Raw genomic sequence first — 27,973 nt, 5'->3', positions numbered from 1 at the left:
GGGGTTTTGGGGAGATACATTGACCTGGCAGGCAAACGTTGGTTGGCGTGTCTTGTATTTTATTTTATTATTGTTTACTTGAGGAATGTAGCGTCACTTTAAGCAACAACCGCCTTCAGTATATACCTGATCGGGTGGCTTTCCAGCTTGTGAGCACTATTCACAATGTGTTGATACAGGAATGCATGGATATTACAAAGTAACGTCGTACAATGCCATGGCTTACTAACTTGATTGTGTCAAACCAACAGTTGTAAAAAGATTTCACATTCTGGAGGACCCAATGTTTAACCCGGTGGTCTGTTTTTACCATAGTTATCCTTGAAGGTTATAGTGAAGTCTCCCTGTGTTTATTCCAACTTGAAAGATTGACTGTGTGAGTTTGATAAAAATAATAATCATTGATATCTTTTCATTTCCTTAATGGGGCCGATCTATCTTTTCTTGGTTTGTTCCAAACGAGTCATCAATCACGTGATTTGTTGCTTCCAACATTTGGATATTTCTAAAATAAATAAAGTAAACACGCTGCTTTGTTTATGAAAGTTACAACCATACCCATAGGTCAAGCTGAACAAAATGGAATTTCGAAAATTGTAAATAATATTTGTTTATGTTATTTTGAGCCCATTTTGCAATGTGATCAATGACACGAGCAAGTACCCAGACTTTATGGACACCATGTACAATAGATCGTGTCCATTTCTGGGTCATCCCCGATGACTGTGTTGTACAGACACCAATATGATTATTGTACCATTTCTAGGTCATCCCCAATTACTATGTTGTACAGACACCAATATGATTATCGTACCATTTCTGGGTCATCCCCAATTACTGTGTTGTACAGACACCAATATGATTATCGTACCATTTCTGGGTCATCCCCGATGACTGTATTGTACAGACACCAATATGATTATCGTACCATTTCTGGGTCATCCCCAATTACTGTGTTGTACAGACACCAATATGATTATTGTACCATTTCTAGGTCATCCCCGATGACTGTGTTGTACAGACACCAATATGATTATTGTACCATTTCTAGGTCATCCCCAATTACTGTGTTGTACAGACACCAATATGATTATTGTACCATTTCTGGGTCATCCCCGATGACTGTGTTGTACAGACACCAATATGATTATCGTACCATTTCTGGGTCATCCCCAATTACTGTGTTGTACAGACACCAATATGATTATCGTGTCCATTTCTGGGTTCAGGATATTGAACATTTAACGGGGGTATTAAAAAATTTGGCCAGAAAACTCTTCCTCTAATATCAATCAATTTAAATACCCCTCATATTGGTAAAATCTCTCAAACCTGGGACTTCTCGAAGTTTTCATCAATCCCAGGTTTGAGAATAGGTTTTGACAAGATGATATTTGAAGGATGAGTTTTCTGGCCAAATTTTAAAAACTGTTTTTCCTTATTATTAACTCACTCACTCACTCACTCACTCACTCACTCACTCACTCACTCACTCACTCACTCACTCACTCACTCACTCACTCACTCACTCACTCACTCACTCACTCATTCAATCACTCACTATCCAGCGTCATCCTCATTGACGTACTCTATGATGACAAAAGTCTGCCCATTCCCTTCGTCTGTTTTTTTTTCTCGTATTAAGACAATTAATTGATTAAGAGTGTGTGGTTTGTTTCCAATATATCCGTTGTTTATATATTCATTCATTCATTCTTGTCTTTATCTCTTCAGTACAATACAGTCATTTTCCAGCTTTGCGGTCACGTGGTAGAACTTCCAATCTGTGGGACCATGGTTCGAGTCACCTTGTGAGATTTTGAGATTTTTTATAGCGCAATATCTTTCAAAAAACACGTAACGCGTACGATAAGGCAAGACATCTGTGAGACGATAGCACAAGGCCTTTTCCACAGAACAACCACGTTACCGCCGCGATATTTATTTTCACACCTGAGTACGGTGAGAGAATGTGAGTAAAGATCCTTCTCCAAGGACTCAATGTTTTTCAGCCCAGAACATGATTCGAACCTTGGACTTAACTGTCGAAATGGGAGGACTTCCATAGTGTCACGCCACTTTTATTATATTATAATCTTTTAGCCATTATAGACTTTCAATGGGAGGACTTCCATAGTGTCACGTCACTTTTATTATATTATAATCTTTTAGCCATTATAGACTTTCAATGGGAGGACTTCCATAGTGTCACGTCACTTTTATTATATTATAATCTTTTAGCCATTATAGACTTTCAATGGGAGGACTTCTATAGTGTCACGTCACTTTTATTATATTACTTAATCATTTAGTCATTATAGACTTTCAATGGGAGGACTTCCATAGTGTCACGTCACTTTTATTATATTACTTAATCTTTTAGCCATTATAGACTTTCAATGGGAGGACTTCCATATGTCACGTCACTTTTATTATATTATAATCTTTTAGTCATTATAGACTTTCAATGGGAGGACTTCTGTAGTGTCACGTCACTTTTATTATATTACTTAATTTTTTAGCCATTATAGACTTTCAATGGGAGGACTTCTAGTGTCACGTCACTTTTATTATATTACTTAATCTTTTAGCCATTAAGACTTTCAATGGGAGGACTTCTGTAGTGTCACGTCACTTTTATTATATTACTTAATCTTTTAGCCATTATAGACTTTCAATGGGAGGACTTCATAGTGTCACGTCACTTTTATTATATTACTTAATCTTTTAGCCATTATAGACTTTCAATGGGAGGACTTCCATAGTTTCACGTCACTTTTATTATATTACTTAATCTTTTAGCCATTATAGACTTTCAATGGAGGACTTCCATAGTGTCACGTCACTTTTATTATATTACTTAATCTTTTAGCCATTATAGACTTTCAATGGGAGGACTTCCATAGTGTCACGTCACTTTTATTATATTACTTAATCTTTTAGCCATTATAGACTTTCAATGGGAGGACTTCCATAGTGTCACGTCACTTTTATTATATTACTTAATCTTTTAGTCATTATAAACTTTCAATGAGAGGACTTCTATAGTGTCACGTCACTTTTATTATATTATAATCTTTTAGCCATTATAGACTTTCAATGGGAGGACTTCTATAGTGTCACGTCACTTTTATTATATTACTTAATCATTTAGTCATTATAGACTTTCAATGGGAGGACTTCCATAGTGTCACGTCACTTTTATTATATTACTTAATCTTTTAGCCATTATAGACTTTCAATGGGAGGACTTCCATAGTGTCACGTCACTTTTATTATATTATAATCTTTTAGTCATTATAGACTTTCAATGGGAGGACTTCTGTAGTGTCACGTCACTTTTATTATATTACTTAATTTTTTAGCCATTATAGACTTTCAATGGGAGGACTTCCATAGTGTCACGTCACTTTTATTATATTACTTAATCTTTTAGCCATTAAAGACTTTCAATGGGAGGACTTCTGTAGTGTCACGTCACTTTTATTATATTACTTAATCTTTTAGCCATTATAGACTTTCAATGGGAGGACTTCTATAGTGTCACGTCACTTTTATTATATTACTTAATCTTTTAGCCATTATAGACTTTCAATGGGAGGACTTCTGTTGTGTCACGTCACTTTTATTATATTACTTAATCTTTTAGCCATTATAGACTTTCAATGGGAGGACTTCCATAGTTTCACGTCACTTTTATTATATTACTTAATCTTTTAGTCATTATAGACTTTCAATGGGAGGACTTCCATAGTGTCACGTCACTTTTATTATATTACTTAATCTTTTAGCCATTATAGACTTTCAATGGGAGGACTTCCATAGTGTCACGTCACTTTTATTATATTACTTAATCTTTTAGCCATTATAGACTTTCAATGGGTGGACTTCCATAGTGTCACGTCACTTTTATTATATTACTTAATCTTTTAGTCATTATAAACTTTCAATGAGAGGACTTCTATAGTGTCACGTCACTTTTATTATATTACTTTTAATATTTAACCACGATGGACTTTCACTGCATAAAAAAAGAAATTAAATAGAATAAGTTTAAATTAAATAAAATACCCTCCCCCAACGAATCAGACATAAAAAAAAACAAAAAAAAAAAAAACAAAAACAATATTTTTATAACAATTTTAAAAAAATCAAATTCTGGTTTTCTATCTTTTTCGAGACCTATTGTATTAATTTATAGCTAATTCTTACCATTTTCGCCCCCCCCCCTACCCCCCCCCCCCCCCCTCCTCCAACCCATCGCCTCCGGCCATAGTACTGTCACATCCTATTCCACACGCCACCGACAATCCCGTGAGATTTGATGATTCCTTTACCTGGGTACACGCCATGGAGAAACAAAGACTGATTCACAAACCTGGTAAGTGGTGGACATCGGCAAATGGGGAATAGAGAACAAACGTGTGACGTCAAACTGCTGGTTCCAATCTCATTGGATATATAAAGCCAGTCTTCCGGAGGACCTGATACCAACATCTTCTGGTTTCAGAATGATGGCATCCTATTTTCTAGCCTAAATAAATACTTGTCAATAAAGATCATCCATCCTCGCTCTTTTACGCCCCATAATCTACAGAATCTGCCTATACATCCTGCTACTAAAATAGGTATGCTACCCTTAGGTTTCAATGTGTAACTTTATTCATTGTTTATACATTAACCGGAGGATTTGTTAAACACTCTAGCCTATTGTGTTGCAATATGCAAAGTCAAGAAAAAGGTTTAATGAGTTACACACGATGAACCGTGATATGAAGTCACTTAGGCAACTTTTATGGAAGAGATTAATAACTAAAAATGTGAAATTGAATGTAAGCTTCAATTTAATATACGCCACTACTACGCCACTACTACATTATCTCATTCGTCTATAGTGTTTTATCCATCTGTTTTCGTATATTAAATTGAAGCTCACATTCATTTTCACATTGTTATTTATTTCTTCAAGCTTTGAGAAGCAACATTTACATTGTAAGAGATTTCAACATCTAAAAACGTTTTTCTTCCAAATATTATAACAACATTTCGATCTAGTAATGATTTCACTCATAAGATTTTTTTTTGTAAAAACCTTTTTGGTGCACTGATCTTATTATAGAAATGTGGCCCTTGTAACCCCTGGTGGCCAATGTAATCCATGATGGCCCAAGTAACCTCTGATGGCCCAGGTACCATCTGGTAGCCAAAGTAATCACTAATGGCCGAATAAACCCTGGTGGTCCAAATAACCCATTGTGGCCCAAGTAACCCCTGGTAGCCAAAGTAATCCCTAGTGACCCAAGAAATTCCTAGTGACCCAGGTAACCCCTGGTGGCCCAAGTAACCCCTGGTGGCCCAAGTAATCCCTGGTGGCCCAAGTAATATCTGGTGGCCCAAGTAACCCCTGGTGGTCCAAGTAATCCCTAGTGACCCAAGTAACCCCTGGTGGCCCAAGTAACCCCTGGTGGCCCAAGTAACTCCTGGTGGCCCAAGTAACTCCTGGTGGCCCAAGTAATCCATAGTGACCCAAGTAACCCCTGGTGGCCCAAGTAACCCCTAGTGGCCCAAGTAACCCCTGGTGGTCCAAGTAACCCCTGGTGGCCCAAGTAACCCCTGGTGGCCCAAGTAACCCCTGGTGGCCCAAGTAACCCCTGGTGGCCCAAGTAACCCCTGGTGGCCCAAGTCACCCCTGGTGGCCCAAGTACCCCTGGTGGCCCAAGTAACCCCTGGTGGCCCAAGTAACTCCTGGTGGCCCAAGTAACCCCTGGTGGCCCAAGTAATCTCTGGTGGCCCAAGTAACCCCTGGTGGCCCAAATAAACCCTAGTGACCCAAGTAACCCCTGGTGGCCCAGGTGACATCTGGTAGCCAAAGTAATCTGAGGTGGCCCTATAACCCCGGGTGGCCCAGGTAATCCCTAGTGGCCCAAGAAAACTTAGTATTTTGTTGCCAATCGTCCCAAAAACGACAAATGGCCAAGTGTCAAGACGTGTTCATTAGATGAATCGTTTCCATATTCATATTTCCATTTCATGACACGAATGTACGATTTTTATACTCAGATCCCAACTGTGTATCGGCCCGTCTAGTGTTAGCCATCATGGCCTTCCTGGGGTTTGCCGTCAACTATGCGCTTCGTGTCAACATGAGTGTCGCTATTGTGGCCATGACAAACTGGACAGACGTTTTGAAGTCTCAAGATGTCAACGTGACCCATGACCCTCAGGTAGGGGGATTTCAAAATAACAACTTTTGCAATAAGCAAAGCGAAGTCGACGTCACTCAGGTCATTTAAGTCTACGAACGGTAAAAGTTACACACAGTTTTGTGTGTTGGCATGTTTTACTTGGCTGACGAATGACGTGAATATTTCACCTAAACACATAGCATCAATACTAAAATCACATCTCTTTGTTTCTTTGTTTTATTTTGTGTGCCAATGTGGTCTAGAGGTAAGATCGGAAGGTCCAGAGTTCGAGTGAACCCCTGGAAAATGCTCTTTACTCACATTCTCTCAAGGTACTCGGGTGTAAAATGAGTACCTGGCCGTTAACAACGTTGTCTCTTTCTGAAAACTTTGCAATATCGCCTCAAAGGCGTCTTGTCTTCTCCTACATGCTAAGTGTTGTTGTTGGCTTGGAACATCTCGTAAAGCTCTTTGAGCACATTAAGTGGATATTACCCAATGTAAATTCTCAGGTATTTTGTGTTTGTTGTTTTTTGTTTTCCTATCGAATATGGATTTTACTAGAAGGAACAAGGTTAGGATTTATGTCATGAATGTCAACCTCTTGAAGACCTGAGATGCACATTCCTCCCACCAAATCCAAGCATCAGTAACACACTTTATAGTCACCTGGAACAACTACAAAAGACGTCTAACGTCTACGTCATGGCACAAGACCGAAGGGCTAGAGCTCAGGTGGTCGCTGGTTCGGACAAGTAAGTAAGATTTATGTCACTGGATGCAAACCAAACATGAAGACACAACTGGTTCGGTATTCGTATTGCCCAGAAATGGAACAGTTTGAAATTTGAAACATACAATGCAAATCTATGGATTATTTCAAGATGTTAGTAAACAGGGAATGGGACCTATCTATATTCATGATGTCGTCCAACATAGTCATCGATCACATGATTTGTTGCTGTACAACGATTGGACATTTCTCAATAAATCCAAACACGCTGCTTTGTTTATGAAAGTTACAAACCCACGAGTCATGCTGAGTAAAATGACTAATCGTGACGTTGGGTATTTCTCAAACTGTGAACACTTTTCATTTTGAGCACACTTTGCAATGTGCCCAATGACCTCGAACACATAGAAATATAATATAGATCATGCCCATTATATGGTGGGAGATTTATATATGATGAATAATACTTGTTTGCACTGCTGTTGCCATTGCTTTCAATCGTGTATGTAAATATACATTAATAATACTTGTTTGCACTGCTGTTGCCATTGCTTTCAATCGTGAATGAAAATAAACATTATCCTGTTATGATTTATTTTCTAATGTATGGAAAGCATGAGTGTGTGTGTGTGTGTGTGTGTGTCTGTGTGTGTGTGTGTACTAAAGATACATGTTTATACATCACACACATATATTGATCCATTTAAGTCGATATATTATTATCCTTCCCACGTGTAACATTATTGTAATCTTTCAATCAACAGATATTTAGCATTACTATTAATATTAAGGGCATGCAAAGGATTTTATCCTATTTCGCCCTATAGGGAATGAGATTAGCAGAAGAGTAGTGTCCCTTGATTGGACGTCACCCATAGTCTGTGACGTCACCGGCGGAAAAGTTATTAGAGAGAGAACGTTATGTTGGTTGTGCGCATGCGTCTCTCGTACTCGCGATGCTATAATTATATTAACTTCCTTTCTTTTGTAATTTACAGAGTGGAGAATTCTACTGGAGCAGCAAGACCCAAGGCCATATTCTGGGGTCATTCTACTACGGGTACCTATTCTCATCGCTGATTGGTAGGTGGCTTGCAACGAGTCGTCTTGGCGGAAAGTATCTCCTCGCCCTGAGTATTTTGACCAGTTCGGTGTTGACTCTCCTCACTCCTGTGACGGCGAGATGGAGTCTGGCCATGTTTATCGTCATCAGAATCCTTCAGGGGATTTGTGGGGTCAGTCTGTAGGGAACAAAAGTATGATGTCTAAAAACACGGTTCCGATCTCATTGGAAGTGTATAACCACTCTTCCAAAAGTCTGGATACAAACTTTGTGTAATTCATCTTCTTGTTTCAGTGATGACATCTAATTTGCGGCTATGTGGTCTAGTGGTATGACACTCGCTTTCGGTTCGGAAGGTCCTGGGTTCAAGCCTCGCTCGGCGCATAGTTCAGTCCTTGGAAAAGGCTCTTTACTCACATACTCTCACCGTACTCAGGTGTAAAATGCGTACCTGGCCGTTAACATCTATCTACATCTATTCCCTATTTGAAACATTTCCCCCCTTGTCTTATTCTTTTTCTCATAAGATTTTAATTGTAAATCTATAACTTTGTAGACTCTCATATCCTTCATAATTATTGGCGATGCAAAGACCTATAATATGTGTTGTAAACGCCGTGAAATCCTTAAATACAAAAAAAAATCATGGATCCATTTATTTACTATTGTCCGTCAATGTTGTCGAATGTTGTGTGGCCTTCAACTCTACAGGGTGTGACATTTCCCGCCATCTATTCCATTTGGGGTCATTGGGTCGCCAGGCCGGAAACTAACTGGATTTGGTCTATCACTTTTGTAGGTAAGACTTCATCATCATCATCATCATCATCATCATCATCATCATCATCATCATCATCATCATCATCATCATCATCATCATCATAATCATCATCATCATCGTCGTCGTCGTCGTCTTCTTCGTCGTCGTGGTCGTCATCATCAATATCATCATCATCATCATCACCATCAATATCATCATCATCACCACCACCATCATCATCATTATCATCATCAAGTATTGTTAAACGTGGTCAGTGGTCGGAGGGGTGACAGTAATCATAGGAATTCCATATCCTGACGTTTTGTCATTGGGCAAATAACACACATTGCCTCACTAGACTCGTGTGAATGAGTATCTGTCTATAGGCAGTGACGGATACAGTGAAAGTGTTTGTACAAAAAGGATGCATTTCAGGTGACTGGTACTGTATGAAATGGAAATATTATTTCAATATTGCATTCTAGAGTGGTAAATTCTCGGAAATGCTCTATATAAATGAAGACCACCTGGAAAAGGGGCACATTTTACAAAATCATTATATCTTAGTTACGTCCCTTTTCATATCGTTCATTTGTCAAAGTTTAGGCTAAAATTATAAAATGAATTTACTGGAAAAGAGGCCCGATATTATGATAAAGACAGAGGTGAAAAAATGAAAAAAAACAACAAAAAAACAAAAAACAAAAACAAACATACAAACAAACAGGTCAATCATAATACCGTTTGGATGCGACTGGTCACATTTATTTTCTGTCATTTTCTTTGTTTGCGAGCTACTGAAGAAATTATTTCAAAGCGGATAGAATTACGAATTATTCATAGAATTAGAAAAATTTTCATAGAATCACGAAATATTCATAGAATTAGAAAAATTTTCATAGAATCACGAAATATTCATAGAATTAGAAAAATTTTCATAGAATCACGAAATATTCATAGAATTAGAAAAATTTTCATAGAATCACGAAATATTCATAGAATTAGAACAATTTTCATAGAATCACGAAATATTCATAGAATTAGAAAAATTTTCATAGAATCACGAAATATTCATAGAATTAGAACAATTTTCATAGAATCACGAAATATTCATAGAATTAGAAAAATTTTCATAGAATCACGAAATATTCATAGAATTAGAAAAATTTTCATAGAATCACGAAATATTCATAGAATTAGAAAAATTTTCATAGAATCACGAAATATTCATAGAATTAGAAAAATTTTCATAGAATCACGAAATATTCATAGAATTAGAACAATTTTCATAGAATCACGAAATATTCATAGAATTAGAAAAATTTTCATAGAATCACGAAATATTCATAGAATTAGAACAATTTTCATAGAATCACGAAATATTCATAGAATTAGAACAATTTTCATAGAATCACGAAATATTCATAGAATTAGAACAATTTTCATAGAATTTCGAAATATTCATAGAATTAGAAAAATTTTCATAGAATCACGAAATATTCATAGAATTAGAACAATTTTCATAGAATCACGAAATATTCATAGAATTAGAAAAATTTTCATAGAATCACGAAATATCATAGAATTAGAAAATTTTCATAGAATCACGAAATATTCATAGAATTGAAAAATTTTCATTAGAATCACGAAATATTATGAATTAGAACATTTCATAGAATCACGAAATATTCATAGAATTAGAACAATTTTCATAGAATCACGAAATATCAAGAATTAGAACAATTTTCATGATCACGAAATATTCATAGAATAGAAAAATTTTCATAGAATCACGAATATTCATAGAATAGAAAAATTTTCATAGAATCCGAAATATTCATAGAATTTAGAAAATTTTCATAGAATCACGAATTTTCATAGAATTAAAAATTTTCATAGAATCCACAATATTCATAAATTAGAACAATTTCATTGAATCACGAAATTCTAGAATTAGAAAAATTTTCATAGAATCACGAAATTCATAGAATTAGAACAATTCATAGAATCACGAAATATTCATAGATATAGAACAATTTTCATAGAATCACAAATATTCATAGAATAGAACAATTCATAGAATTTCGAAATATTCATAAATTAGAAAAATTCATAAACACGAATATTCATAGAATTAGAACAATTTTCATAGATCACGAAATATCATAGAATTAGAAAATTTTCATGAATCACGAATATTCATAAATTGAACAATTTCATAGAATCACGAATATCATAGAATAGAAATTTTTCATAGAATCACGAAATATTCATAGATTAGAAAAATTTTATAGAATCAGAATATTCATAGAATTAGAACAATTTTCATAGAATCACGAAATATTCATAGAATTAGAACAATTTTCATAGAATCACGAAATATTCATAGAATTAGAACAATTTTCATAGAATCACGAAATATTCATAGAATTAGAACAATTTCCATAGAATCACGAAATATTCATAGAATTAGAACAATTTCCATAGAATCACGAAATATTCATAGAATTAGAACAATTTCCATAGAATCACGAAATATTCATAGAATTAGAACAATTTCCATAGAATCACGAAATATTCATAGAATTAGAACAATTTTCATAGAATCACGAAATATTAGTTCCAGTTCCAGATCTTCATGATTATCTCTAAGTCATGAAAACTTAATGAAAATGAAAGTTGATGCCAGACTAGTGGATTCTAAGGATTTTGAAGTGTTATATCTTTCTTGTGTCTAGTGGTATGACACTCGCTTTCGGAAAGTCCTGTGTTCGAGCCTCGCTCGGCGCATAGCTGAATCTTTGGAAAAGGCTCTTTACTCACATTCTCTCACCGTACTTAGGTGTAAAATGAGTATCTGGCCGTTGACAGCGTTGTCTCTGTCATAAAAAAATGTAATATCGCCTAACAGACATCATGTTTCGTTCTACATGTTACGTGTTGCTGTTGGTCAGGGACCCCTTGTAAAGCGCTTTGAGCACATGTAGTGGACATTGCGCTATATAAAAGCTCAATTTTTCAATGTTTGTGCGAGTAAATTGTTGATATTTTAAAATCAATTTTAGTGACTACAATTTTAACTCCTTTTCAATGTTCAAGTCGACAGACCTTTAATAGACTTTGGTGAAATCGTGGAACAAAATGTCTACACATGTCTATAATATGGCGTCTATTCTAATAATAATAATAATAATAATAATAATAATAATATAATAATAATAATAATAATAATAATAAATAATAATAATAATAATAATAATAATAATAATAATAATAATAATAATATAATAAAATAATAATAATAATATAATAAAATAATAATAATGTACTTTATTCATCCAAAAGAAATTTTTTGTACAGACGTATAAAATGCCGACAATGATACATACATAAACATAATATACGTAAATATAATGTGGTAAAGTATAATTTAGTAAAAGGTATATTAAGTGTAATAATATTGTAGGCTGTAAGAGTAATTACATACAGATTATAAAAGTGTAAAGATATAAATATCTAGAAAAGGTATATTGATGTCAACATATAAGAAAAAAAGATCAGTAAAAAGCTAAGAATTAGTTACAGTATACTATTGTAAATTAACTGAGAAAAACTACATAGTATAAATTACATGGCACGTAATGGGTTGAATGAGTTCGGATACATTACGACCTGCAATAGAATCTGAGTTAATGATGTCATCTTTCGTTGAATTCCTCAGGAGGAATGTTTGGAACGGTCATCACATTCTCCATGTCCAGTGTACTGGACAGCGGTCATTTCTTGGGCGGATGGCCCTCGATCTTCTATGTATTCGGTAAGTCAAATGTAATCCATTCGGAAATGAATCGTGAACTCTAAACAAAGTCCTTCAAAGTCGTGCCAGAGTGCATCTTAGATTTGTATATGTTAATAAAGGATAAAAATTGCTTGTTTTCAATGTGATAGGACGGTGGTTAACTTCAAAGTGCTTTCTAATAAATCTAATAATTCCAGCTACCTAATAAATTTTAAACAAAGAAAACGGTGTCAAAATGCCTTTCCCAAGAACAAATTGTCGAAGTATCAAATCCCCTGCTCGAAATGTAACTTTGGTAACCATAGCCTGATACGGGCAGCGTGGTTCAGCAGTAAGGTCTTTGCGTCGTACTCGAAAGGTATCGAGTTCGATCATCCGCCGTGTGGCAAGTCACCTCGCATTAGCTCAAATTGCGGCGCTGCACTGCGGATGACGCCTGGATTGCTCCAGTCTTCCTTTGGCATAGACCCAAGAGATAAATTTCCCCTGTGGGATGAATAAAGGGAATACTGACCAAAGATGATGTCAGAATCCAAGAGAACGACCATCAAAACAAACTGTGAGTTGTATTCAACAGTGCATCCAATGGAATCAACTGTTTTTTTTTGTTGTTGGCTGAAGAAGGGTTTTGAGCCTGACACGTTCCGTGTTTGTTATTTTGTTCTATTTTAGAAGCTGTTGTTCCATTCATGTTTGTCTATTTACATTTTACAGTCCTCAGCTTCCAGCGACTCACTATGACTTGGTCTTGCTATTCCAGGTGCTCTTGGATGCCTGTGGTCCGTGGCGTGGGTGTTTCTTGGATACGACTCGCCAGACCAGCATCCCCGTATCAGTGCCGAGGAGAAACGTTACATCGAGACACGTGGCGCCAGGGACGAAACTGTGAGCACGATTTGAACCAGCTAACTGCCGTACTATGGGAAACACGGGTCTTTAAAAAGTTGGACAGAAAACTCGTCCTTCAATTATTGATCAATTTAAATGACCCTCATCTGGGCAAAAACTCTCAAACCTGAGACCCCGCAGTCTTCTTTAGTCCCAGGTGTGAGAGGTTTTACCAAGGTGAGGGTCATCTAAATCGATTGACATTTGAAGAACGAGTTTTCTGGCCAAAGATTTAAATACACGTTTTTTTTTCAGACTGCGACAGTTAAAAGGTTCAGAGCAAATATCATTATATGAGTATGAGCGTTATAAGAATATACTTGAATAATCCCCCTCCTCCTCCCCCCCCCCAAAAAAAATATACGAGATTTTATATTGCGTTCTGGCCTATAAATGTTCGCAAATCGTCTTACAAAAGGTCCCAAGCATCAGCAACCCTAGACATTTACACTATTTTTGGTAGCCTTTACTAACGGGTGATAAAAACAAATAATAAATAATGATGAAAACTTATATATCGCTATAACTCCGAGACACCAGACTTAAAATACAAATTACTTTGGCTGAAACATATTAATTCACACACACACACACACACACACACACACACACACAGCACAACACAAACCAGACACCCATCTTGCTTCTCATATCATCTACTATAATCGAAACAGATATGCTTTAACCCAGCTATTTTCAGAATGTTACCCGAAACTCCAAACTCACCCAACACAAAAATAAATTTTTCAAACAGAATAGCAACGAGTATATTCTATATTTTGTTCAGGTAAATGAGCTCTGCAGCACAGTGTCGAATTTTTATGGCTACAACTATATCAAAATGAAATCAGAATAAGTAAATTGTTGGCTGCATAGTAACAAATGTGACGATTTTCCTATGGGTAGCAAGGAGAGGGTAAAGCGAACGTTCTTGTTCACGAATGCCCTGTGGTAAGGCGGTCCAAACAGAGGGTCTGAAACCGGGTTCAAGTGTTAAGCACAGTTTTGTCGAACTTTGAAATAAAACGCATTTTTACATTTTAGCTGAACCATGCAGTCCCTCCCCCCTCCCGCCCTTCCACCCACCCCTACCCCCTTTTGCCATCTTCCAAAAAAAAAAGAATTTAAGAATATAATTAAAAATCATCCTAAAGAGACGTCTTCTTAAGCCTGCGCCAGACATAGAAAGTCGCTCGCCGTATGCCATATGTCGCACATCACAGGTAGATTATGAATATAATTTGGGATCAGAATCTGTCATTTCGCCAAGTCGGGTTCATGACCCTCGATAGTTGGCTAATAATAATAAATTTACAAGGGCCAAACAGATGAAAACGTCTCATATTAGGTACTCAGTGATCTCCCTTCATAAATTGGCCGGAAATAGTGAAGAATTTTTATTGTTGTTTTATTATTTTATTTATAGTCTTCTTGTTTATTATTATTATTATCATTATTATTATTATTATTATTATTATTATTATTATTATTATTATTATTATTATTATTATTATTATGATTATTATTATTATTATTATTATTATTATTATTATTATTATTATTATTATTATTATTATTATTATTATTATTATTATTATTATTATTATTATTATTATTATTATTATTATTATTATTATTATTTTTATTATTATTATTATTATTATTATTATGAGCAGGTACTTAGACAGAATCCGTTTTTATAAGCGGGCATTTAGAGTTGTGTTTTACAGATCAAACATTCTCTTTTGCTGTGGAAGCGGGCAATTATTTGGTAACACGAGCATTAAGACGGTGGGGAATTAGACGATGACCACTATAGATGTTTTCCAACTTACTTTCTGTCTTTGTCATGGAATGAGAATATACTTTGTTTTGTCCTGACCGGGAGATGATATTTATTTTCTTATAAACCATCTCTGTTGTATGTTGTTGTATTTTGTTTTGAAAATATGGTTTTTTAACAGTTGAGTGTGTTCGTCTTAGTACTTTATACTTATATATCTGGATGAGACTTTCAGGTTATCTAAAACTAAGCTTACCCTTATTTGCTCTTGGAATCTCCGTCTGTTCACTTTTTCAAAAGATCCCCTTTGTCTTATTTTACCTCATCTACACCAATTGCAGATCTATAATTTATTTACCAACTAATTTTCTTCTTTTTTACTGGCGCTGAAATGATCTAAATGCGTCGCAAGCGCTTAAAACCCTAAAAATCAAGATTATCTACAACAACAACAAATAAAAACAACACACAACGAAACAGAGTCGTATTCTATTTGCTGCTGACTTCCTGGCATGTTTGTAAAGTGGCGTATGGAAATACACGAAGGCAGTAAGTGGCGGGAAAGAAAAACCCAGCGTATGGCGTATCACGTATGGACAGCCTCTTTCCTTGTCTGATGCTTGCCATGCCCTAGCAGATTTCGTGTTGTTTAGGCATTTTCTATTTACCCAGAACACGACGACACCGTGGGGATCAATCCTGAGATCACCTGCTGTCATCGCCATTTGTGTGAGTCACCTCTGTGGTCATTTTGGATTCTACCTCCTTCTACAGTGTCTGCCAATCTACATGAGGACAATCCATGAGCTGGACATTAAATCTGTGAGTTATTATTATTATTATTATTATTATTATTATTATTATTATTATTATTATTATTATTATTATTATTATTATTATTATTATTATTATTATTATTATTATTATCATTATCATTATCATTATTATTATTATTATTATTATTATTATTATTATTATTATTATTATTATTATTATTATTATCATCATCATCATCATCATCATCATCATCATCATCATCATCATCATCATCATCATCATCATCATCATCATCATCATCAAGAAAATAATCGAAGTGCCTATAGCTTTGAAAATGTCAAAAATATAAGAAAATCTATGGACAGGTAATTTAGAACAAAGTTCAGAACAGAATGGTGTCGCACTTTGAAAATAAAAACGAATTTAAGATTTTTGCCAGAAAATTCGTCCTTCAAATATCCATCAAGTAAATAACCTTCAACCTGGAAAGTGTAACGTATTAAAGATTTTGGCAAAAAAGGAAAAACAACTCGTCCTTCAAATACCGATATATAAAAATGTATCCTGGGCCACTCACATCAATAGAAGGACGATATGTCTGGTCACAATTTCAAATACGTGTTATTTTTTCAGAGTGTGGAGGAATGGAGATTGATTGAAAGCCAAAAATAGATTTGGTGAAAAAGATTAAAATTTAGTTGAAGATATCTTGCCTTTTACTTTAACATTAAAAATATAATTCAGCTTCTATTCGAGACCAAAATTCGCCAAATCTGTACAAGGTCCCAAACCACCAGCCACTCGAATCAAACATTCCTGGTATTGATGACATCACGACTTTGTACTCAGCCTGGTACAAACGTTCTCTATATAGACTTCAAAGATACATTTATATGGATTATATTGAAGGCAACCAAAAGTAGACTTCAAAGATACATTTTTCGTATATGAATTGTGTTGATTGCAACCTGAATTTTCTTATCCACTAAACCTGTTTTAGGTATCGGCTGATTGCTGAGATATTAATTCTATTTTAAATTAAAGAGGTTCTATAGACACGTTTTCCACAAGGACCGAAATAATTTATTTAAATTTGATTTCATGTTTGATATTTCTTGAATTTTGTTTTCCTTATTTATTTTAGACTGGTTTGCTTTCTGCTGTGCCGTATCTAATCTTGATAGTGACTGTAGGTTGTGCTGGCAGTCTGGCTGAAACCATCGATGGGTGTGTATCTACAGCCAACACTCGTAAACTGATGACGTTTATAGGTGAGTGCATCCACAGCCAACACTCGTAAACTGATGACGTTTATAGGTGAGTGCATCCACAACCAACACTCGTAAAGTGATGACGTTTATAGGTGAGTGCATCCACAACCAACACTCGTAAAGTGATGACGCCAATAGGCGAGTGTATCCACAGCCAACACTCGTAAAGTGATGACGTCAACAGGTGAGTGTATCCACAGCCAACACTCATAAAGTGATGACGTCAACAGGTGAGTGTATCCACAGCCAACACTCGTAAAGTGATGACGTCAACAGGTGAGTGTATCCACAACCAATACACGTAAAGTGATGATATCTATTGGTGAGTGTATCCACAACCAACTACCGCAAACGGTTGACGTTAATAGGTGAATGTTCCACAACCAACAGGCGTCATGTCTCGTTCTACGTGTTGCTGTTGGCCAGGGACCCTTTGTTAAGTGCGTTGAGCCCGTTAAGTGGATATTGCGCTATATAAAAAACCCGCTTGGAACAAATGGCTGGCTTTGTAGTTTCTGACACTGTTACCCATAGTGGGCAGGGAGGTACTTACTGTGTCTTCTATCCTCCTATACCAGTTTTCCAACTTGCTTTCTGTCTTTGTCTTGGGATGAGATTACTTGGTTTTGTCCTGACTCTGGCCGGATACCTTAGCTGGGAGGGAAACAGTCAAATGTATAGATAGTTTTCGGAGATGATAGTTTTTTACCTGTAAATTATCTCTCTGTTTTGCACTGTATTATGTTGTGTTTACATGTTATATATAATTTGTAAACATTTGAGTGTATTCCTCTTAGTGGGGATCTGTGCTTGTGTCTGGATAAGAATTTTAGGTGATCTCAATCTGTTTCCTGTTTGTACCATTCCCCTTTGTCTTACAGTTTCTTGGGTGCTTTAATTGTAATTCTAGAACTTTTCATTATCCCAATTCTTCCTTTTTACTGGCGTTGATATGACCTTAATGTGTTGCAAGCGCCGTAAAACACTTAAAAACAAAACAAACATCTAACACCGTTAGTGGCTAAACCACACCAGGTACCTTTCTACTTTTTGATACAAGTTTCTGCACTAGGGATTTGAACAAAGGACCTCATGATCACTCACTTACTTACTTGCTTATGAGCCTTTCCCATCTCCGTCATCGGACTGGAAAGTATCGGCTGCCTCTAGCAGGTCCTCTTTATGTCTAACCAAAGCTGTCGATCTGCAGCAAACGTCTCCAGTGCCTCAAGATCCTCAATGGAGTTGAGATTCAGTCCAGGATGTTCCAACGTCCTGAGATCTTGGTTGGGTCTGGCGGGTAAAGTTGGCATTGGTCTTCTGATGAGTTTCTATACCATTTGAAATACGACTCCTGATCAGAACTAGTTATTCTGGCGTTGTTGTTTTTTTGTTGTTGTTTTTATTTGGAGGCAGCGTGGCTCAGCGGTACGGGTCTTTGCTTCGTATCCGAAAGGTACCGAGTTCGATCGCCCGCCGCTGCGCTGTGTGGCATTGAGCAAATCACCTCGCCTTAGCTCAATTTGTGGCGCTGCACTGCGGCTGACGCCTGGGTTATTCCATTCTTCTCTTGGCATAGACCCTAGAAACAAATTTCCCTATGGGATGAATAAAGGGAATTTTATTTTATTATCTTATTCATTTTTTTTGATTTATTTTTTTCCCATTCCAGGTCTTTTCCTGTCGCCTGTCTTCTTGATAGCGAGTGGCCTTGACGAGGTGAACACGGCCATTGCAGTGTTTCTGATGACCGTGTCTGTAGGACTGTACGGGTGTGTCTTTGGTGGGTTTGGCGTCAACCACATGGATGTAGCACCCAGATTTGCTGGTAGGTATGGTGGTGGTGTGTGTGTATGTGTGTGTGTGGGTGTGTGTGTGTGTGGGTGTGTGTGTGGGTGTGTGTGTGTGTGGGTGTGTATGTGTGTGGGTGTGGGTGTGTGTGTGTGGGTGGGTGTGTGTGGGTGTGGGTGTGTATGTGTGTGGGTGTGGGTGTGTGTGTGGGTGTGGGTGTGTGTGTGGGTGTGGGTGTGTGTGTGGGTGTGGGTGTGTGTGTGGGTGTGGGTGTGTATGTGTGTGTGTGTGTGGGTGTGGGTGTGTGTGGGTGTGGGTGTGTTTGGGCGGTTGGGTGATGGTGTTGGTGGTTTGTGTGTATGTATTTTTGTGTGTAGGGGGGGGGGGGCAGAAGATCCCTCAAGGACAATGGCTAGGGTCACCGCCTTAAGAAGGCACTGCGGGTTTCAGAAAGCAATGGCAAACTACTGAACCATACAAATTGCCAAGAAACTCACACAAATGGAAGTCAGAAGAAGTAAACGTCATAGAACCACTGATGGGACCCCCAGATCTGATGGGTATACAACACGCGATGGGGAAGAGCAGACCTCCCTGACCGGTACCTCCTCAGCTGATGATGGTCACAAGCCTGACTGTGCGAGGAGCGAAACATTAGGTAGCAGGAAGCTAAAAATAGGACAGAAGATACGGATAGGGACATGGAATATACGGTCCATGTCATCTGGCAAGCTACAAAACATCATTAAAGAGGCTGATGACAATGGAATAAGTTGCCTGGGTATCTCTGAGCATAGATGGGGAGGAAAAGGACACTTCACTCCTCTAAGTGGAGGAAGGGTCATTTACTCAGGAAAAGAGAAACCAGGACAAAGCGGGGTTGCAATATATCTGAGTAAAGGAATAGCCGGAGCACTAATGGGTTACAATCCATACGACGATTGCATTATCTCTGTGCGTGTAAGAGGAGTAGGGCACAACCTTACGATCATACAAGTATATGCTCCGACATCAGTTGCGACAGAAGAAGAAAAGGATACCTTCTACGCATCACTCCAAAATGCTATTGACTCATGTGACAATTCAGACAGAATGATAATCATGGGAGATTTCAACTCGAAGGTTGGTAGGAGGAAAGACGAACAGGAAAAAGGCATAGTAGGAGAGTATGGTCTAGAAGAAAGAAACAAAGAAGGAGAACGGCTGGTAGAATTTGCCATTGAAAACAACCTTGGCATTACAAACACCATGTTCCAGGTACACAAAAGAAGGCTATATACGTGGACCGCACCAAATGGGCAGACAAAGAACAAAATAGATTATATAATCATAAACAAGAGATGGAGAACATCAGTGACAGCGGCAAGAACCCTACCCGGGGCAGACTGTGATAGCGATCATGAGCTACTAATAGCAGACGTCAAAATCAGACTCAAGATTATCAAATCGCCTCCCAAACCAGTTCGGTATGACCTCTCAATGATACATTTCAACATCCAGTACAAACTTGAAGTTAAGAACAGTTTCAGTTATTACAAGACACGGCAGAAGAGATGGAACCTTAAGAGTTGGCAGAAAAGATTGAGAATACTTTTAAAAGAGCAGCAGTGGAACACCTACCAAAAAGATCATATAAGAAAAAACACGGATAACAAACGAAACTCTTGAAGCCATGGAAACAAGGAAAAACCTCAAGCAAAGGTATGGTCTACATTCTGACGAGTATAAAGAAGCAAAAGCATATGTGAAGAAATTAACAAAACGGGACAAGACCGATTCATTAAAACAAAAACTCGATGACATAGAACTGGCAATGTATACCAATCAGACAAATAAAATGCAGAAAGAAATCAACAACCTAACAAATGAGTTCAAACCACGCCTATCGACCATAAAAGATACCAACGGCACACCCCTTAACAACCCAGAAAAAATCGCAGATAGGTGGGCTGAATACTGTAAGGAAATGTACGATGGCAACGCAAACACATTGTCAATGATAGAACCAAATGGAGATGAACTACCACACCTACGAAGCGAAGTAGAATGGGCAATTAAACAGCTCCCAACAGGCAAATCAGCAGGAAACGATGAAATATCGGGAGAAATGATCAAAGCTAGTGGAGACGAGGGGACTGCATTATATCACACTCTCTGTAAAAAGATATGGCACGAAGAACGATGGCCAAATGAATGGACAAAGGCTGTATTTATACCAATCCCCAAAAAAGGAGACCTAGAGCTATGCACAAATTACAGGACGATATCACTCATCAGCCATGCAAGCAAGATCTTACTGAAAATTATTTTGAAGAGATTAGAGAACGTGGTGAAGGAAGAAGTCAGCCAAACTCAAGCAGGCTTTAGACCAAACAGGGGAACAAGAGACCAAATATTTAATATCAGGACACTGATTGAAAAAAGCAGGGAGGCAAACATAGATCTACACATGTGCTTCATAGATTACAGCAAAGCGTTTGACTGCGTAAATCACGAACAAATAGTAACAACTTTGAAGAACTTAAACTGCCACTACAAAATAGTCAACCTCATAAACAATCTTTACCAACAACAGACAGCATCGGTTAGACTAGAATATGGACTTACAAAATGGTTGCCAATAAAGCGGGGAGTGAGGCAGGGGTGCATCCTTTCTCCTTCACTATTCAGCCTATACACCGAAACAATAATGCGTGATGTAATGACAGAAGAAAAAGATGAAGAGTACAGTGCCGTTAAGATAAATGGCAGGAAGATCTCTGACCTACGATATGCAGACGACACGGCGCTATTGTCAACAACATCAACAGGTCTCAACAAACTAGTAAAATCGGTTTTTTAAAAACATAGTGAAGACAAAGACCTATTATTAAACGCAAAGAAAACAAAAATAATGAGCACAGATAAAAGCAGCACTGCTCAGGTCGAAATAGAAGGAGAACAACTGGAAAATGTTACAAATTTCATTTACCTTGGAGCACAAATAGAAGCCAATGGAAAATCGGCACCAGATATCAGAAAGACTTACAATTGCAAGCAACAAACTAAACAAAATGATGGCAATTTGGATGAGCGAGGAAGTCAGATGAAAATGAAGATCCTAACATCCTGTATTTTTCCCACTGCATTATATGGATGCGAGACATGGTCTATAACCAAAGAATCAGAAAAGAGAATAACCGCCTTCGAAATGAAATGCTATAAAAAATCTTACGCATCCCGTGGACAAACAAAGAAAGCAATGCAAACATCATGAAAACACTAGGACTAAAAAAGTCCTGCTAATGAGTAAGATAAAAAAGCTGAAACTCAATTACTTTGGGCACCTGAAAAGACACGACACACTAAGAGAGATGTACTGGAGGCATGGCGGAGGGCAAAAGAGGCAGAGGAAGACCACAAAGAAGATGGCAACAGGATATACAGGAATGGCTCAACAACGGCGTGAGGAATGTGGCAGATGGGCAAAGACAGAGACTTCTTCCGAAGGACTGTGTGGGAGGCTACGTCCAAGTGATATGCCAAGAGAGAGAGAGAGAGAGAGAGAGAGGAGAGAAGGAGAGAGAGAGAGAGGAGAGGGGGAGGGTGATGGTATTGGTGGTGATGGTGGTGATGGTGGTGATGGTGGTGGTGGTGATGGTGGTGATGGTGGTGATGGTGGTGGTGGTGATGGTGGTATTGGTGGTGATGGTGGTGATGGTGGTGATGGTGATGGTGGTGATGGTGGTGGTGGTGATGGTGATGGTGGTGATGGTGGTGATGGTGGTGATGGTGGTGATGGTGGTATTGGTGGTGATGGTGGTGATGGTGGTGGTGGTGATGGTGGTGGTGGTGATGGTGATATTGGTGGTGATGGTGGTGATGGTGGTGGTGGTGATGGTGGTGGTGGTGATGGTGATATTGGTGGTGATGGTGGTGATGTTGATGGTGGTGATGGTGGTGGTGGTGATGGTGGTATTGGTGGTGATGGTGGTGATGGTGGTGATGGTGGTGATGGTGGTATTGGTGGTGATGTTGGTGATGGTGGTGATGGTGGTGATGGTGGTGATGGTGGTGATGGTGGTATTGGTGGTGATGTTGGTGATGGTGGTGATGGTGGTATTGGTGGTGATGGTGGTGATGGTGGTGGTGGTGATGGTGGTGATGGGGTGATGTGTGTGATGGTGGTGATGGTGGTGATGGTGATGGTGGTGATGGTGATATTGGTGGTGATGGTGGTGATGGTGGTGGTGGTGATGGTGGTGATGGCGGTGATGGTAGTGATGGTGGTGATGGTGGTGATGTTGGTGATGGTGGTGATGGTGGTGATGGTGGTGATGGTGGTGGGATGGTGGTGGTATGTTGGTGATGGTGATGGTGTGGATGGTGGGATTGTGGTGATGGTGGTGATGGGTGATTGGTATGGTGTGATGTGTGATGGTGGTATGGTGGTATGTGGTGATGGTGGTGATGGTGGATGTGTGATGTGTGATGTGGTGATGTGGATGGTGTGATGTGTGGTGATGGTGTGATGTGGTGATGGTGGTGATGGTGGTGATGGTGGTATTGTGGTGATGTGTGATGGTGGTGATGGTGTGGTGGGTGATGGTGGATGTGGATGGTGGTGATGGTGGTGATGGTGGTAGGTATTGGTGGTGATGTGGTGTGTGTGTGGTGATGGTGGTGATGGTGGTGATGGTGGTGATGGTGGTGATGGTGGTGGTATGGTGGTGATGGTGGTGATGGTGGATGTTGGTGGGATGTGGTGATGGTGGTGATGGGTGTGGTGGTGATTGGTGGTGATGGTGGTGATTGGTGGTGATGGTGGGATGTGGTGATGATGGGTGGTGATGGTGGTGTGGTGTGTGGGGTATGGTGGTGATGGTGGTGATGGTGGTAGTGGGTGTATGGTGGTGATGGTGGTATGGTGGTGATGGTGGTGTGGTGTGGATGGGGGTGGTGATGGTGTGTATGGTGGTGATGGTGAGTGGTGATGGGATGGTGGATGGTGGTTGGGTTGGGAGTGTTGGGATGGTAGTTGGTGATGGTGTAGGGTGGATGGTGATGGGTGGGTTGGTGGTGGTGGTGTGATGGTTGTTGATGGTGGGATGTGGTTGTGTGTGATGTGAGGTGTGGGATGGATGGTGGTATGGTGGTATTTGGATGTGGTTGTTGGGTGGGCTGTGTGATTATGTATGGTGATGGTGGTTGTGGTATGTTGCTCTTCTGTTATACGAGGGTTGTTTCTTATCTTCACTCTTTAATCATTATACTTTCCACATCATCACATCATCATCATCATCATCATCATCATCATCATCATCACCATCATCATCATCATCATCATCATCATCATCATCATCATCACCACCACGACCACCACCACCACCACCATCACCATCACGTTTTGTACTTATACCAGGGGCCATAACCCACATAAAGACCGCCCTAGAGGCCATACCAGCCATCGTGACCCCACTGATTGCTGGATACATGACCCATGACAATGTGAGTTTATCAATCCAATCACGTGACTTCGGCCAAGTCCCACGTTTGAGGGATTTTGCCAAGTTGAGAGTCATTTAAATCGATAAATATTTGAAGGACGACTTTTCTGGTCACATTTTCAAATATGGGTTTTTCCAGAGTACGAATTCATTAAGTGAAATTTCCACCAAATCTGCTCAAATCCCTTTGCAAGGAGTGTGCTTTTGTTGGGCTATCCAAGGGGCACTACTTCGTAAATGAAAAAAATAATCGTTAAAGTTAAGCAAAGGTTAAGTCCCTTGATATATATAAATCCCATACAGCAAAACGGTAATTCTGTCGGGATAAACCAGGTGTTTGAAGTTGAATGGACCAAACCTTAGCCTGATTTATATTCACTATGGGGGAAATAAATACATTGTCACATGTGACATAAATCGGACAGTCGGTATTTCTTATCAATTTGAGTTGTTAGTTCCTTTTCGGGGTTCAATTCATCCCTACAGCATACCGTTCATACACGGTGAGTCACAATTTATATGTGTGGCTCTGTGGTCTAGTGGTAAGACACTCGCTTTTGGATCGGAAGGTCCTGGGTTCGAGCCTCGCTCGGCGCATAGGTAAGTCCTTGGAAAAGGCTCTTTACTCACATTCTCTCACCGTACTCAGGTGTACAATGAGTACCTGGTCGTTAACATCGTTGTCTCTGTCCGAAAAAAAGTAATATTATTTGACAGGCGTCATTGCCGTCCTACATGTTAAGTATTGCTGTTGGACAGGGACCCCCTTGTAAAGCGCTTTGAGCACGTTTAGTGGATATTGCTCTATATAAAAGCTCGATTTTTAAAATATAAAAAAAATATGAATAATCTTATGTGTCCATTTACTCTCTCCCTACCATCTATGTTTAGAATTTCATACTCACCCAACACAAAAAAAAAAATTATTTTCAAACAGAATAGAAATTAGTATATGCTATATTTTATTCAGAAGAATGATCCCTGTGGGGTTTTTATCGATATGACTATAACACAATTAATCAGAATCAGAAAATTGTTGGTTACATCGTAACGAATGTGACGATTTCCTATGGTTGGTAAGGAAAGGGTTAACGTTTATATTTATCCTGGCCTGGTAGAATGGATATCAAAACGGATATATCTCGTGTCTAGATTTAGGGGTTTTATTTTGGTAGGTTTGGAACGCCAGGGACCATCGGGCACGACTAGTAACCAACCAAGACAACCACACACAACATTCGATCGACTGAATGGAAACATAAAACAATGAATTTACTCGTAAGTGAACACGGGTCATTTCTGTGGTTTGATGGAGGCCATTTTGTTTCTTTCTTTGGATAAATAAAACTAATTCAAGGAAGACAACGGCGTATAGTTTTTTTTGTTTGTCATTGAAATGGTGCAAACATTTGAACCCCCCCCCTTTATTATTATTATTATTATTATTATTATTATTATTATTATTATTATTATTATTATTATTATTATTATTATTATTATTGTTATTGTTATTATTATTATTGTTATTGTTATTATTATTATTATTATTATTATTATTATTTTTATTATTATTATTATTATTATTATTATTATTATTATTATTATTATTATTATTATTTGCGTTGTTTTCTTTTTTGTTATTCCGGGTCGTGTTCCCAACCTCTACACGAGATTGCGAGCGCGCGTTGAAAACAAAGTTCGAATTCCAAACCGCAAGACTGTGAGAAATCATTTATTCTAACCTTCAATCAATTCCGATTTCGTCATCTTTCAATAAAGACCTCTTCAAAAATATTTAAATAATACTTCTTTTTAAGGAATCAGATTTTTAGTGAAATTTACGCTTGATAATCTGACGTCACAAATGGGTATTGTAAACATGATATCATTACTCGTTACTATTTAGGGAGAGGCTGGAATTTGTTAAGCGCCAGCCTTCAGGTAACGTTTTCAATGCTGCTCTACCAGACATCGCTGACGTCAGAATTTTAAGAATTTCAAGAAAATTTAAGATGAGATAAAAACTTGATTTTTTTAAAAACATCACTATACCATTATCTCCTATTCTCCCATCTCGCCACCCCCCCCCCCCCCCCCCTCCCCCATCAACCACCAACATTGACCATTTCAGCACAGCCTTGTCCAGTGGCGAACCATTTTCTTCATCAATGGGGGAATAAGTCTTTTCGGATGTATATTCTACTGTGTCCTTGCCAAGGGTGAGGAGCAACCCTGGGCCCGCGAGCCAGTAGCGACGGTCAGCACCAATAACATGAATGGTCAAGAGAGCAGCCGGTCTGCTGGTGGAAAACATAAAGATGAGGACGTCTAAATCAATCGGAACTACAAACTTCATTATTCTAATATTATATTTATACAACTCTTTCATGACCTCCCCCCCCCCGGGTAATATAACCAATGCCATAATAGGCTCAAACTATAATTTTATCACAATATATTTTTATAAGGCCATATCCATTGTGCTCCTTCCAGTTTTTCATCAAAGTCATCATCATCATCATCATCATCATCATCATCATCAAGATCATCATCATCATCATCATCATCATCATAATAATATAATAATAATAATAATAATACACATTTATATAGCGCTCATTCTCGTGTAAAACACAAGCTCTGGGCACTTTACAATATAAATATCAATTTTAAGTGAAAAAAAAAAAAAATAACAACAACAATAATAATTCATAGCCAAATCAAGGATTCATATAGAGTCAAGAAAAACAAATACAGTAAAAATGTGTCTTGAGATTCTTTTTAAAAGTAGGTAAAGACTTGCACTCCCTCAGACCACGTGGTAGTTCATTCCAAATCTTGGGGCCGAAACAAGCAAACGATCTATCACCAAATTTTGTTCTTGATCTTTTTTCCGAAATTTTCGTTTGGTCATTACATGATCTTAAAGTGTAATTTTCAAATTTACACATGACCACGTGATCTGTGAGATATGCCGGTGCTATACCAGCCAAACACTTATAAACAAGACACGCTGCTTTGTAATATGTGCGCTTTTCAATGGGCAACCAGTGGAGAGAGGCCAACAAAGGGGTTGCATGATCAAATTTTTTTTTGCCAAAAACTAATCTTGCTGCACTGTTTTGCAGTAGTTGCAATTGTTTAATAGAAGCCTGAGGCAAGTTGACAAGCAGCGAGTTACAATAGTCTAGTTTCGAAAAAATGAGGGAAACAACCAATGTTTTACATGTTCCAATTGCAATATACTGACGGATCGAACTGATTTTCTTCAATTGAAAGTATAATGATTTACAGAGAGCAGAAATGTGAGCTGACATTTTCATTTCTGAATCAAAATAGACACCCAAATTTTTCACAGTCTTTGAAACTTTGATCTTTTCACCCCAATCAACACCTCAAGACCATCATTCACCTTCAACTGCCCTCTATTTCCCACA

At 38.0% G+C, this 27,973-nt stretch overlaps 1 protein-coding gene across 1 annotated transcript; it reads left to right on the top strand.

Annotated features, from left to right (window-relative positions):
- LOC144957175 (sialin-like) lies at positions 1-27,226 on the top strand. Its single transcript, XM_078888206.1, has 12 exons — positions 1-376; positions 4,277-4,381; positions 6,061-6,224; positions 7,917-8,153; positions 8,693-8,780; positions 12,463-12,558; positions 13,301-13,425; positions 15,884-16,033; positions 17,133-17,259; positions 18,932-19,087; positions 24,452-24,537; positions 26,668-27,226. Exons 2-12 carry the CDS (start codon positions 4,351-4,353, stop codon positions 26,866-26,868), a joined length of 1,461 nt encoding a protein of 486 aa, XP_078744332.1. The 5' UTR covers positions 1-376; positions 4,277-4,350; the 3' UTR covers positions 26,869-27,226.
- Positions 27,227-27,973: the final 747 nt, after the last annotated feature.

Source organism: Berghia stephanieae, chromosome 11 (genome assembly GCF_034508935.2).
Source record: "Berghia stephanieae isolate SIO BIC M18660-M18661 chromosome 11, UCSD_Bste_1.3, whole genome shotgun sequence".
Lineage (NCBI taxonomy): Eukaryota > Metazoa > Mollusca > Gastropoda > Nudibranchia > Aeolidiidae > Berghia > Berghia stephanieae.
This window is presented reverse-complemented; position numbering and strand designations above follow the sequence as displayed.

Bases quoted from the DNA above. Each gene is read 5' to 3' on its own strand.
- LOC144957175 (XM_078888206.1), top strand. From the start codon at position 4,351: ATGGAGAAACAAAGACTGATTCACAAACCTG. The intron at 8,154-8,692 runs GTCAGTCTGTAG...TCAACTCTACAG, and splicing joins TCCTTCAGGGGATTTGTGGG to GGTGTGACATTTCCCGCCAT. The intron at 13,426-15,883 runs GTGAGCACGATT...CTATTTACCCAG, and splicing joins GTGGCGCCAGGGACGAAACT to AACACGACGACACCGTGGGG.